This window comes from Mesocricetus auratus, unplaced genomic scaffold, assembly GCF_017639785.1.
Source record: "Mesocricetus auratus isolate SY011 unplaced genomic scaffold, BCM_Maur_2.0 Super-Scaffold_100025, whole genome shotgun sequence".
In the NCBI taxonomy this organism is placed as follows: Eukaryota; Metazoa; Chordata; class Mammalia; order Rodentia; family Cricetidae; genus Mesocricetus; species Mesocricetus auratus.
Genome location: NW_024429206.1, coordinates 11996611 through 12010814, shown reverse-complemented (window position 1 = coordinate 12010814; position 14204 = coordinate 11996611). Strand labels below are relative to the sequence as shown.

At 50.2% G+C, this 14204-nt stretch overlaps 1 protein-coding gene and 1 long non-coding RNA gene across 2 annotated transcripts; both read left to right on the top strand.

Moving 5' to 3' along the window:
- The first annotated feature begins 731 nt into the window (after window positions 1–731).
- LOC101823672 (2'-5'-oligoadenylate synthase 1A-like) lies at window positions 732–13537 on the top strand. The gene is made up of 6 exons (XM_040731631.1): window positions 732–863; window positions 2088–2376; window positions 3669–3850; window positions 5087–5301; window positions 6289–6442; window positions 13196–13537. Exons 1-6 carry the CDS (start codon window positions 732–734, stop codon window positions 13226–13228), a joined length of 1005 nt encoding a protein of 334 aa, XP_040587565.1. The 3' UTR covers window positions 13229–13537.
- Window positions 8594–10781, top strand: LOC121133965. The gene is made up of 5 exons (XR_005870975.1): window positions 8594–8622; window positions 9183–9206; window positions 9732–9758; window positions 10268–10294; window positions 10758–10781. It is a non-coding gene; the product is annotated as an uncharacterized LOC121133965 (long non-coding RNA).
- Window positions 13538–14204: the final 667 nt, after the last annotated feature.

Below are 14204 nucleotides of genomic sequence, written 5' to 3'. Positions count from 1 at the left end.
TTTTCTTCATGTTTTAGTGACATGTATGTATTGCTATTAGACATCTAGGCGACTATAAAACCATTTTTCTTTCAGTAACAATAGAAGATCAGGAAGGAAAAAGAGCGCGTTGGTGGCACATGCCTTTAATCCCAGCATTCAGGAGGCAGAGGCAGGAAGATCTCTGTGAGTTCGAGGCCACTTGGTCTACCAAGTGAGTTCCAAGACAAGCTCCAAGACAATACAGAGAAACCCTGTCTCGAAAAACCAAAAAAAAAAAAAAAAAAAAAAAAAGAAAAGAAAAGAAAAGAAAGAAAACCAATATGTTTAAAATGCTTCCTGCAGGAGCCGGGCATTGGTGGCACACGGCTTTAATCCCAGTACTCGGGAGGCAGAGGCAGGCGGATCTCTGTGAGTTCGAGACCAGCCTGGACTACCAAGTGAGTTCCAGGACAGCCTCCAAAGCCACAGAGAAACCCTGTCTCGAAAAACCAAAAAAAAAAAAAAAATGCTTCCTGCAGGATGAGGGTTTGAGAATCCAAAAGAAAGGCTCTGCTGAAACACCAGTGTCAGCAACCCCAGAAGCATAAACCTCAGAGGCAGATAACTAATTTGCATAGCCCCACCCTTTCTCGGAAAGATATGGGTATAAGGAGCAGCTGGCTCCAGAGGCTGCCCTGTAGTCAGAAGGCAGAGCTGACCTGGTGCAGAAACTCAGGAGGTTCCCAATCTACGACGAGTACAGTTACACAATGGTCTTCCTCATTCCTGAAACCAACTTCCATTTTAAGGTCAAGGCAGAGATGAAGACCATATGTGCTCTCCTAAAGGAGAGATGCTTCCAAGGAGGCGCCCATCCCGTGTGGGTCTCCAAGGTGGTGAAGGTGAGCCCCCTCAGCCGGAGCTGACCCTGGTGGGGAGGGAGAGGACCTGAGGAGCCAGGCTGCAGTCCTGAGTGGGGAGTGAGTTACCCACCTTCTCTGTGTCCCAGTGTTCCCGTGTGCCCACAACTGTGGCACAGGGTGGGAACAGAGCAGAGACCTCACCTGCCGCATGGCTGGACTGTTGCAACCTCGTTGCCAATGTCCCCATCTGTCAAATGACACTTCCTGACAACGGCAGCTAACTCAGTCACTGTGATGGCTATAGAAATGTCATTTTGTAATATTAAGTCTGTGGGATGTGCAAGTGTGTTAGTGAGAGTGCTCGGCATTTTATTCAGGGAGGCTCCTCTCAGCATTATTATTTTTCTCAGAAATGTTCTTGGTGAATTCAGTAATCTTGATTTAAGCTTTGTTCTGTGACTTTTCAATACTGTTACAGGCTGATTCATGCGAGCATGTGGTGTACTATTAGTGTATTCCCTCACAGTCTGCTAACCATGGGATCGTGAAAATAGTTTCATAGGTCTGTGTTAATTTACTCACAGTCCCCTCTCCCCCACTGCCATCCCGTCCTTTACCCCTGACACTGAGCTCCCCCGGAGAGTCTCTGATGGCATGTCACCTGTGTGCAGCTAGATCCTGATTCCACATCAGAGAGCATGTGCTGTTTTGTCTCCCCTCCCCCATTACCTTTACTTGTTCCTCACTTCCTTCAGGTCCCTCCTGCCTCCCCCACAAAGTCATCTTTCTATGACAGACACACAGACAGACAGACACACAGACAGACACTCATACACGTTCTCTCTCAGCCATATTTAAATCTAGACACTGCTCATCATTGAGTCTGGCTTGCCTTCTGTACCATGAGAAGATCCAGAACCATCTATTTTCCTACATAGATCCTGATTTCACTCTTCAGGGCTGACTTAGTATTCCACTGTCTGTGTGCCAGATTTCTGGCTTTTGTTTGTTTGTTTTTTTCCTCCGTGGCTTTTTGAGGCTGTCCTGGAACTAGCTCTTGTAGACCAGGCTGGTCTCGAATTCAGAGATCCTCCTGCCTCTGCCTCCCCAGCAGTGGAATTAAAAGGCATGCACCACTACCACCAGGCATGCCAGATTTCTCTGTCCATTCATCTCTGGGTGTTGGGCCTCTAGGCTGTTGAGGGCGTGGACTGCTCAGCGTGGCTCTGCCTGTTGCATATCATTTCCATCATTGTCTTTCAGGTCAACTCCAACGGTGACTCAGAACGCAAGGGCAGGCTGGAATCTGACCTTGTAGTGTTCTTTACCAATCTTCACACTTTTGAGAATTATTTATATCGATGGGGAGTGGTCATCGAGGAAATTAAGGAACACCTGCATAAGTTTCAGAGAGAGAAAGATATTAGCCTGAAGTTGGAGGTCGAGAGTTCAAAGCAACCCAACCCCCAAGCACTCAGTTTCAAGCTAATCGACCCAGATCAGGAGGGGAGGTTTGTGAAGTTTGATGTGCTGCTGGCCTATAATGTCCTGGGTAAGTTAGAACCTCACCTCACCCTTCAATCCCTTCGATGTGCCAACATTATCTTTTCTAATTCTCTCTCTCTCATTGGCACCCCTTCCCCACTGGAAAGCTGCCTGAGGCTGGGGAGTCCATGACAAGACAGGCTTCTGGGGAGCCGCCCTCCCAGCTCATTTCTGGGTCACCCCCTCTGGGCACCTCCACTCTGCAGGGGTCTAAGCCTCTTGCAGCTTCCCACAGCATGCTGCCTGCTCCTACTCCCAGGCTGGCCTCCCATTCCCTGCTGCCTGAGACTCTGTACTGTTTCCATGGCTCTCCTAAGCCTAGGGCAAGTGGCCTGGTCTCTAAGTTAATAGTGCAGTTCACACAGTGGCCAGTAGGGGTGCTGTGTTCCCCAAATATAAAGTCTCAGCTATTAGCTCTTCAAACCCACACTTTGCTTTCAGGGGGTGTTCCTGGTTGTCTTTGGGCAGAGTTGGGCTACGTGCATGCACACACACACACCCTGCTGCTCTCAGGACTAGACAAACTTAAGTCTCTTGGTACTAAGTATGCACTACAGAAAGTCATCCAGAGAAAACACTGGCTGGATAGAACACAGGCATAAGGGCAATTAATATGTATGAGGACCTGAGTTCAAATGCCCAACACCCATCTAAACAGAGGACCACACCTAGGCCTTACATGGCCATAGACAGGAGAATCTCTGTGGCCTGCTGGATGCCAGCCAAGATCCACATTCACAGAGACCCTGCAAAGGGAGAAGATGACAAACTATAAAGGGAGACACCTTATGTCATCCTCTGACCTCTAAACATACATGTGCACTTCTTCTCAAATACACACAAACAATATATACAGCATACAAACACAGGACAGACTCTGTAAGCACGAGACACATGATGTCCAAATGCAGCAGACTGCTCCACAGTGAATCTGACACGAGCAGGAGTGTACACACGTGACAAGCCCTGTGCAGAAGGTACTGGACAGCAGAGCGTGGTTGGCCATTATTAGATGACCACAGTGTGTGACCACAGTGAGCAGTTGCCTTCCACCACTGTCTCCAGGCCTGTGAGTAAGGCACTGTACTAGGACCAGTTGGTGGCAGGTATTTTCCAGGAGCACGTGGTGTATGCAGTTCTGAGGTATTGTGGGGCACATGGATGTATGGGGAGTGATGTTTACTGTGGTAAAAATCTTCCCTGTTCACTGAACCCCACAGTCTATGAGTTTGTCACTCCACATAGGCCCAAGAACCCCAGAGAACATCTGGGTATTTGCTGAATGAAGCCTCTTTACAGGTCAGTTCAACTACATCAAGCCTAGCCCCAAAATCTACACTGACCTCATCAGTGAGCGCACCTCCAAGAAGCTGGAGGACAAGTTTGCCACCTGCCTCATGGTGCCCCAGAGAATATTCTTGGGGAGTACACCAAACAAGCTGAAGTATCTTAGAGACCGGGTCAAGGACTGGTACCAAACGGTATGGCCTCTGGAATATCCACTGTGGGCTCCATCTACACAGGGTGTGGAGAATGGGAGGGCTGATGAGAAGAAGGAAAATGAGGAGCAAGAGGGGAGGGAAGGAGTGGTGGGAAGGGAGAGAGAGAATGGAGGGGTGAAGGGGGAAGTCAAGGGAGGGTGACGTTGTAGGAGGGAGAAGGAGGGGAGAGGACCTGGGAGGAAGGAGGAATTTCCATGCTTGCTATGGATGATTTCTTCTAGTCCAGTTTCCAGTCAACTAAGTCACTCATCGGTGGCATCTAATTCATTGTTCAAGTGTCATTCTTTGGATTTCTCATTTTTTTCTTGCAGTATTTTGAGACTAGACAGCTATTGATGCCTTGCAGTTTACTGTGTAGACCAGGCTTGCCTTGAACTCTGCCTACATCTGCCTCGTAACCCTAGGATAAAAGGTGTACATCACAGACACTTTTATCGATGGATTGCTAATTGTGTTTTAACATGCACTGCTAATTACAAAGGCTTCCATTTTCCTGTTGTGCCAAGCTATATTTCTGGAGTATTTATATGTGTGTAAGATATATATGGTATGCGTTTATATATGCCTGTTCCTGGGAGCACATGCCTGTGGGTGCACGTGTGTGCACGTGTGTGCATAAACATGTGGAGACTGGAGAGCAAGGCCAGGTCCTCCGTCACTCTCCATCTTTTATATCCAGGCAGGGTCTCCCACTTGAGCACACAGTGTGCTGAGTCAGCAGCTCTGGACCACCATAGAGCCCCGGGGACCCCATTTCCATCCGCTTAGAGTGGGATTATGAGTCAGCTTCCCACAAGCCTGGCAGCCATGTGTATGTTGGGCATCTGAGCTCTAGTCTTCACTTTGCATAGGGAGGGGAGCACTTTACCCACAGGGCCGCCTCCCATGCCCCTCCCCAGTTATTTCAGAGCCTGTGAAGAAACCTTCAATAGTGAGCACCATTGCTCTCCCGCCCCCACCCTCACTCCCTGGCTGTCACTCAATGTCATGACTCCTCCTGTGTCTGCTGGTAAATGCTCAGTCTTTGTGGACCTCACAGTCTCTGTCTCAACCACCCAGTCCTTGCCTGTAACACAGGGGCATCCACAGACTGACTACATGAACGGGTGTGGCTGTGTGCCAGTAAATGCAATGGCAGCCGTATAGACCCCGCGCTAAGTGTCCCCCACACAACAGCTCACAGCCCCGTTTTTCTCATTGCTTTTCTCTTCTCAGTGTAAGAAGAAGCTGGGGAAGCCGCTGCCCCCACTGTATGCGCTGGAGCTGCTCACATTCTACGCCTGGGAATATGGGAGTGGAGTCTCTGACTTCAACACAACCGAGGGCTTCAAGACAGTCTTGGAACTGGTCACCAAGTACAGACAGCTTCGAATATACTGGACAATGTGTTATGACATTAAACTCCAGCACAGACAGCTCAGTGGAGCCAGGTAGCCTGTCCCCTCATGGCTCAGCTCCCCACAGGGAGGACCAGGCTGCAGCAGTGTGGCAATGGGGAGTTGGGAGCTCAGTGTCAATGGGGCATCTCTTGTCCTGTCACTGTGCTGGGCACTGTCCTGATGTCACCTGATTGGCATGAGGACCTGCAGCCCTGTGAGGCAGGGATGGGCTCTTCTACCTGCAGATGGGGAGACCAAGGCCTGATCTTGTCCAGACCCAAACAGCAGAGGGAGGGGAGTACATGGAGTGGGAACTAAGATGTTCCAGCAGTAACAGAAGTCATAAGGGTGGTGGGGCTTGGAAGGTCAGTGTTGAACTAATAAGCTGTAAACAGCACAGAAGACTTGACACAGGTCTTGATCCTGTGTTGTGTTCAGTCCCTTGACTCTGGCTGGTTGAACTCTCCCATCTCAGGGATCACTGTGCTGGGCACTGTCCTGTCACCTGACATGAGGACCTGCAGCCCTGGGAGGCAGGAGTTGGGTCTCCTACTTGCAGATGTGAAGACAAAGGCTCTGATCTTGTCCAACCCAAACAGCAGAGGGAGGGGGTGTATAGAGCAGAACTGAGATGTTCCAGCAGTTACAGAAGTCATAAGGGAGGTGGGACATAGAAGAACAGTGTTAGACTTATTAACGTTAAACAACAGACTAGAACTGCCATCCTAGGTAAGGGCATGCCATCATACTGTGCTGTCTTTAGCCTTCATTGCCCATCTTTTGAGGCTTCTCATCTCACAGATCAGAGAGCCTGAGGGACCTGCCTGAAGACACACATCTACTAAAGTCTAGAAGATAGAACCCAGGACTTGCAGGTCATGGGCAAAGATGCCTCCAGGCTTGCTCCCTGCTGAAGAGCAGGGACTCAGGCCACACTTGGGATAGGAGTGCTCTGCTGGGTTCCTCCAATGCCCTTGTACAGTGGCACCTGGCACAATGACCAGCTGGTCACTTCCCTCTCTGAATGTTGCTCTGCAGGCCTGTGATCCTGGACCCGGCTGACCCAGCAACAAATGTGGCTGGTTTGAACGCAGATGGCTGGTGCCTGCTGGCAGAGGAGGCGATGACATACCTGGACTCTGAATACTTTAAATACTGGGATGGCTCCCCAGTGGGCTCATGGGATGTGCCGGTGAGACATTGTCATCAGCCTGTCCCCTTGTACAGGGCTTTGGTCAATCGATCAATAACAAGAACATTAAAAAAAATGTGGTCTTTCAAAAGGTGCCCAGGATTGTAGGGCGTTCTGTCACATTTTGCTTTACAGTCATTGTGACCTCAGATTGTCACATCACCCACACAGTCCCTGTCACTAAACATCCTAGAGCCTCTGCTCTGAGTGTCAACTTAGTGCTCAGGCTCTGTCCTGTGTTCTTTAATAGAGTGGCCCACTGTATCCATATACGTGCAAATGCAAAGTTCTCTACAATACAGTAGCTCACTGGATTCTTCTCACACATGCTGTACTGTGTAATTTATCAGACTGAATCACTGGACCATTATGGGCCATCTTCCTAACAAGTGGATGTGCTATCCTTTACCTGGTCTCTGAAGACTAGGTATGGTGCCCACACTCAGAGCTCCTGGGCATCACTTCTGAGTAGGAATGTGTGCTCCTAACGTGATTGCATGCCTTCTATTATTGATAAAAGATACAACTCTGAGACAGATGGTCAGTTTTTCCCTGTGAGTATTTTTTATTCATATGTGGACTTCAACCACATAGTCGAGGCTAGCGTGGAGCTCGCCATCCCCCTGGCTTAGTGCAGGGAAGACTGCAGTCTAGGCCCACCTTTAACGATACTAGGGTCCTGATGACATCATGTGTGGAACCGGGGTGCTGCTTACTCTGGCAGCAAGGATGAGGGGATCAAAGCACAGAAGGTCTAGGAAGGACAAAGAACGAAATTGGGAGGAGTCGGCTCTGGCTGCCGTGCCTTCCGCGTCTGTCACAGAGCAGACAGGTCCCTAGGCCCTGTGCCCTTTAGGCAGGTTTGTTACTTAATTAGCGGCTAGGAGCAATTTCACCCTGTTATGGCCCCCAAGAAAGTCACGATGGCCATCTTCCCAACATGGGTCTGTGTAGGGTATCTAGAGTCTAGTCATGGGGCCCATCCTCAGAACTCCTGGGCATCCCTTCCGAGTAGGAATATGGGCTCCTGACACGATTCTGTGTTTTCTGTTACAGACAGAAGTCCCAGCTCTGAGACAGCAGGTCAGTTGTTTTCTTTGTTTTTTTTTTTTTTTCCAATGTTGGGTTCAAACTCATAGCTCAGCCTACTCTGGAGCTCACCATCCTCCTGGCTTACTGCTGGGAAGACTGCAGTGTAGGCCCAGTCTTACTGATGCTAGGGAACAGGTGACTCCATTTGTGGAGTGAGGTTGGTGTTTACTTCGTGTGCAGAGATGAGGGAGGCAAACATCAGAGGGTCTGGAAAGGAAGCAGAGGGGACCCAGGAGGGAGGCACCTGTAGCTGCTGTGGCTTACATGTCTGTCATACAACAGACAGGGCCTAGGCACTGTGTCCCATTTGGCCGATTTTTTTAGGGGACCTCAGGTGGGACTATATACCCCTTGAACCTGTTAAGGCCCCAAAGAAAGTTGTGACTGCCATCTTGCCAACATGGGGCTGTGTGGGATCTCTGGGGTCAAGTCATGGTGGTGCCCATGCCCAGAGCTCTTGGGCATTTCTCCTGAGTAGGAATGTGGGCTCATGACAGTATTCTGTGTTTTCTGTTGCAGGTGAAAGTACCAGATCTGACACAGGTCAGTTTTTTTCTTGTGTCTGTTTGTTTCAATGTCGTGTAAAACTGGCTAGCCCAGGTTGCCCTGGAGCTCGCCATTCTCCTGGCTTAATGCTGGAATGACGGCAGTCTAGGCCCACTCTTATTGATGCTAGGGAATTGATGAAGCCATGTGTGGACTCTGGGTTGTGCTGAATTTGAGGGCAGGCTTGAGAAAAACAACCTCAGAAGGTCTAGAAGGATGAAGTATAGACGCCTGGGGAGGCAGCATTGGCTACTGTGACTTTCAAGTCTGTCACACAGCAACTGGTCCCTAGGCACGAAGTCGCTTTTCAGATTTTTTAAGGGACAAAGGTTGGGGCAACACACCCATTCAACCTGTTAAGACCCCCAAGAAAGTCATGACAGACATCTTGCCGACATGGGGCTGTGTGGGATCCCTGGAGTCCAGTCATGTTGGTGCACACTCTCAGAGCTGCTGGGCATCCCTTCTGGGTCGTGCTGTCTGCTCCTGATCTGATTGCGTGTCTTCTGTTACAGGTACAAGATACAGCTCTGAGCCAAGAGGTTAGTTTTGTTTTGTTTTGTTTTGTTTTTTGTTTTCCTGTGTGTCTTTTTCGGTCCAATGTGGACTTGAACCGCCTAGCCCGGGTACCCTGGAGCTTGCCATTGTCCTGGCTTAGGTCTGGGATGACAGCAGTGTGGGTCCAGTGTTAGTGATGCTAGGGACCGGACGACACCATGTGTGGACTCTGGGTTGTGGTCAGTTGGGATGCAGGGACAAGGGCAACAATCCTCAGACGGTCTAGAGAGGATGAAGAAGGAGCCCGTGCGGAGGCAGCTCTGACTGCCCCGGCTTCCAAGTGCAAGTGTGCCACACAGAAGAAGGGGCCCTAGTCCCTGTGTACCATTTGGCAGTTTTATGGCTTATTGGCGTACCTCTCATGGGGATATAACATCCTTCGCCCGGTTATGGCCCCCAAGAAAGTCCCCATGGCAATCTTCCCAACAAGGCCCTGTGTAGGGGATCTTTAGTACCGTCGTGGTTCACATGCCCAGAGCTCCTGGGCCATTCCTTCCGAGTAGGAATGTGGGCTCATGACACGATTCTGTGTTTTCTGTTACAGGCGGAAGTCGAAGCTCCCACAGAGGTCAGTTGGTTTTTTCTTTCTTTTTCTTGTGTCTATGTTTGTCTCTCTTTCGGTTCAACGGGATAGCCCAGGCTGCCCTGAAGCTCGCCATCCCCCTGGCTTAGTGCAGGGAAGGCTGCAGTCTAGGCCCACCTTTAACGATACTAGGGTCCTGATGACATCATGTGTGGAACCGGGGTGCTGCTTACTCTGGCAGCAAGGATGAGGGGATCAAAGCACAGAAGGTCTAGGAAGGACAAAGAACGAAATTGGGAGGAGTCGGCTCTGGCTGCCGTGCCTTCCGCGTCTGTCACAGAGCAGACAGGTCCCTAGGCCCTGTGCCCTTTAGGCAGGTTTGTTACTTAATTAGGGGCTAGGGGCAATTTCGCCCCGTCAGGGCCCCAAGAAAGTCGATGGCCAGCTTCCCAACATGGGTCTGTGTAGGGTATATCTCGAGTGCAGTCGTGGGGCCCATCCTCAGCTCCTGGGCATCCCTTGCGAGTAGGAATGTGGGCTCCTGACACGTGTCTGTGCCTTCTGTTGCAGGTGGAAGATGCAGCTGTGAGCCAGGAGGTCAGTTGAATTCTTCTTGTCGTTGTTTCATGCCGGGTACAACCACATGGCCCAGGCTAGCCTGGAGCTCACCGTCCTCCTGGCTTTGTGCCGGGCTGACTGTAGTGTCTATACACCCTTACAGATGCTAAGGTACTGTTGATGCCATATAGGGCGTAGGATGGTTCTCAATTTGGGTGCGGGGATGAGGGAGAAAACCTCACCAGTTCTAGAATGCTTGAAGCCCGAACCCGTAGTTAGGTAGCTCTGGCTGCTGTGGCTTCACAGTCTGTCCCCAGGCCCTGTGTCCCTTTTGGCAGTACTCTGTGTTAAATCAGGGGACCTCAGATGGGGCTATGTACCCCTCCAGCCTCTTAAGACCCCCATGAAAGTCCTCAAGGCTATCTTCCCAACCTGGAGCCGCGTGCCATCTTTGGAGTCCAGGCATGGTGCCCACGCTCAGAGCTGCTGGGCATCCCTTCTGGGTCGTGCTGTCTGCTCCTGATCTGATTGCGTGTCTTCTGTTACAGGTACAAGATACAGCTCTGAGCCAAGAGGTTAGTTTTGTTTTGTTTTGTTTTGTTTTTTGTTTTCCTGTGTGTCTTTTTCGGTCCAATGTGGACTTGAACCGCCTAGCCCGGGTACCCTGGAGCTTGCCATTGTCCTGGCTTAGGTCTGGGATGACAGCAGTGTGGGTCCAGTGTTAGTGATGCTAGGGACCGGACGACACCATGTGTGGACTCTGGGTTGTGGTCAGTTGGGATGCAGGGACAAGGGCAACAATCCTCAGACGGTCTAGAGAGGATGAAGAAGGAGCCCGTGCGGAGGCAGCTCTGACTGCCCCGGCTTCCAAGTGCAAGTGCACCCTGTCAGGGCCCCAAGAAAGTTGATGGCCAGCATCCCAGCATGCGTCTGTCTAGGGTATCTAGAGTGCAGTCGTGGGGCCCATCCTCAGCTCCTGGTCATCCCTTCTGAGTAGGAATGTGGACTACTGACAAGATTCTGTGTGTTCTGTTGCAGATGGAAGTTGCAGCTGTGAGCCAGAGGTTAGTTTGTTCTGTTTGTTTTAGTTTTGTTTTCCTGTGTGTCTTATCGGTCAATGTGGACTTAAACCAGCCATTCCAGGCTACCCTGGTGCTCCCGGTCCTCCTGGGTTTGTGCTGTGGTGACTGTAGTGCATGTCCACTGTTAATGACCCTAAGGAACTGATGATGCCTTATATGGCCTCATGATGGTTCTCTGTTTGGATGCAGTAATGAGGGAGACACTCCTCAGAAGGTTTGGAAAAGAAGCAGAGGGGACCTAATGAGGAGGCAGCTATAGATGTGTGGCTTACATGTCTGTCTTTCAACAGACTGTTCCCTTGGCACTGTGTCCCATTTGGCAGATTTTTAGGGGACCTTATATCGGGCTACTCACCCCTTAACGTGTTAGGGCTCCCAAGAAAGTTGTGACGGCCATCTTGCCAACATGGGGCTGTGTGGGGTCTCTGGAGTCCAGTCATGGTGGTGCCCACGCTCAGAACTCCTGGGCTTCCCTTTTGAGTAGGAACTTTTGCTCCTGACATGATTGTGTGTTTTCTGTTACAGTTTGAAGAAGTCTTTCTGAGCAAAGAGGTCAGTTGGTTTTTTCTTTCTGTGCCTTGTGTCTATGTATGTCTCTCGTCGGTTCAACCGCATAGCTCAGTCTATCCTCGAGCTTGCCATCCTCCTGGCTCAGTGCTTGGATGACTGCAGTGTAGGCCCAGTCTTAACTGATGCTAGGGAACTGATGATGATCATTTGTGGAACGCAGGGTATAGCTTCGTTTGTGTGCAGGGATGAGGGAAGCAAATCTCAGAAGGTCTGGAAAGGAAGCAGAGAGTACCCAGGAGGGAGGCAGCTGTAGCTTCTGTGGCTTCCACATCTGTCACACAGCAGACTGGTCCCTAGGCCCTGTGTCCCATTTGGCAGATTTTTTACTTAATTAGGGGACCTCATGGGACTATGAACACCTTCACCCTCTTATGTCCCCTAAGAAATTCCGGATGGCCAGCTTCCCACCATGGGTCTCTGTAGGGTATCTCGAGTCCAGTCATGGGGCCCATCCTCAGAGCTCCTGTGCTTCCCTTCCGAGTAGGAATGTGGGCTCCTGACACATTTCTGTGTTTTCTGTTGCAGATGGAAGATGCAGCTCTGAGCCAGGAGGAGGTCAGTTGTTTTCTTTGTGTCTTTGTTTTGTTTTTGTTTGTTTGTTTTTTGTGGGCTTTTTTTTTTTTGCAATATCGGATTCAATCACATAGCTCAGGCTACTCTGGAGCTCGCAATCCTCCTGGCTTAATGCTTAGATGACTGCAGTGTAGGCCCAGTCTTATCGATGCTAGGGAACAGGTGACGCCACGTGTGGACTCAGGTTGGTGTTTAGATTGTGTTCAGGGATGAGGGAATCAAACCTCGGAAAGTCTGTAATGGAAGCAGAGGGTCTCAGGAGGCAGGCAGCTGTGGGTGCTTGTGTCTTCCAAGTCTGTCACACAGCAGACAGGTCTCTAGGCCCTTTGTCCCTTTAGGGAACGCCAGATGGTGCTATGAATGCCTTAAAACTGTTAAGGCACCCAAGAAAGTCCTGAACGCTATCTTCCCTTCATGGTGCTGTGTGAGATAGATCCCTAGAGTTCAGTTATGGTGCCCATGCTCAGAGCTCCTGGGTGTTCCTTTCCTAGTAAAATTGGGCTCCTAACATGATTGTGTGTTTTCTGTTACAGTTTGAAGAAGTCTTTCTGAGCAAAGAGGTCAGTTGTTTTCTTTGTGCCTTTGTTTCGATGTCGGGTTCAACCGCATAGCTCAGTCTATCCTCGAGTTTGCCATCCTCCTGGCTCAGTGCTTGGATGACTGCAGTGTAGGCCCAGTCTTACTGATGCTAGGGAACTGATGATGACATTTGTGGACGCAGGGTATAGCTTAGTTTGTGTGCAGGGATGAGGGAAGCAAGTCTCAGAAGGTCTGGAAAGGAAGCAGAGAGTACCCAGGAGGGAGGCAAGTGTAGCTTCTGTGGCTTCCAGGTCTGTCACACAGCAGACTGGTCCCTAGGCCCTGTGTCCCATTTGGCAGATTTTTTACTTAATTAGGGGACCTCATGGGACTATGAACACCTTCACCCTGTTATGTCCCCTAAGAAATTCCGGATGGCCAGCTTCCCACCATGGGTCTTTGTAGGGTATGAGTGCAGTCGTGGGGCCCATCCTCAGCTCCTGGGCATCCCTTCCGAGTAGGAATGTGGGCTCCTGACACGTGTCTGTGTCTTCTGTTGCAGATGGAAGATGCAGCTCTGAGCCAGGAGGTCAGTTTTTTTCCTTGTGTCTTTTGTTCTGCTGTGGACATCAACTGCATTGGCCAGGCTCCCCTGAGGCTCGCCATCCTCCTGGTTCAGTGCTGGGATGACAGCTGTATCCCTCATGTGCTTTGCCTTCCCTCCATCCTTAGGTGATTGAGAGCTGGGCTTGTGTCCTTCTGTGAGCACAGCAGCTTCTGCCCAGGAGGCTCGCGTCTCCGCGAATGTGACCCTCTGTGCAGGACTTCACCAGAGAAGGCCGGAATCTTCCCAAGCTCCCATCCTGGGCTCCTGACCCTGCCTGCCCACCCTTCTATGTTGTCTCATCTATGACAGCCTTCCCTACAGCTACTTCATCTCCCTTAATCTGGATATTGTTCTCCGCAAGAGATCAGAAGGGAATGGGAGAACTTAACCTTGACTTCCATTTGTGTATCTGCTAGAGGGTTCAGTCCAATATCTGATCAACAATAAACCACAGCAGGGTCTTAGAAGTAGAGGTGTGTGTGTGATTCAACAAATGCACTTATTGAGCACATACTACATGATTCACATGGTATCAGGCACTGAGCACTCAGCAGTGGACACAGAAGAACCAGTCTATGACATCTATGATGCCACATGTTTTGGGATCCCTCCAGGTGTCTTAGTTTGTCCCATGTGACTCAGAAGCTGCTCTGCAGCTGCAAATGGTCAAGGGGACCTGGGAATATGAGCAGTGCACAGGAACATGAACGGTGGCGTCGACACAAAGGCTGGGGTTTGAGGAAGTGCATGACAACTAAAGAGTGCATTGACGTTGTGACTCTGGTCACACTAAACAGGAACAGGGTTGTCTGTCGTGATAATGAACTTTTGATACACTGAATTAAATCACAGTATCTGCTGTCTTTTCTCTCTTTGTTTTTCAAGACAGTGTTTCTCTGTGTCCTGGAACTGGCTCTATTAGACCAGGCTGGTCTGAAACTCAGAGATCTGTCTGCCTCTGCCTCCTCAGTGCTGGGATTAAAGGCGTGTGCCACCAATGCCTGACCCTTTTTCTCTTTCTGAGACAAGATATAATGTGGCATAAGCTGACTTGGAAGTCACAGGCATCTTTCTGCCTTAGTCTTCTGAGTTCCGCAATCACACACACACACACACACACACACACACACACAC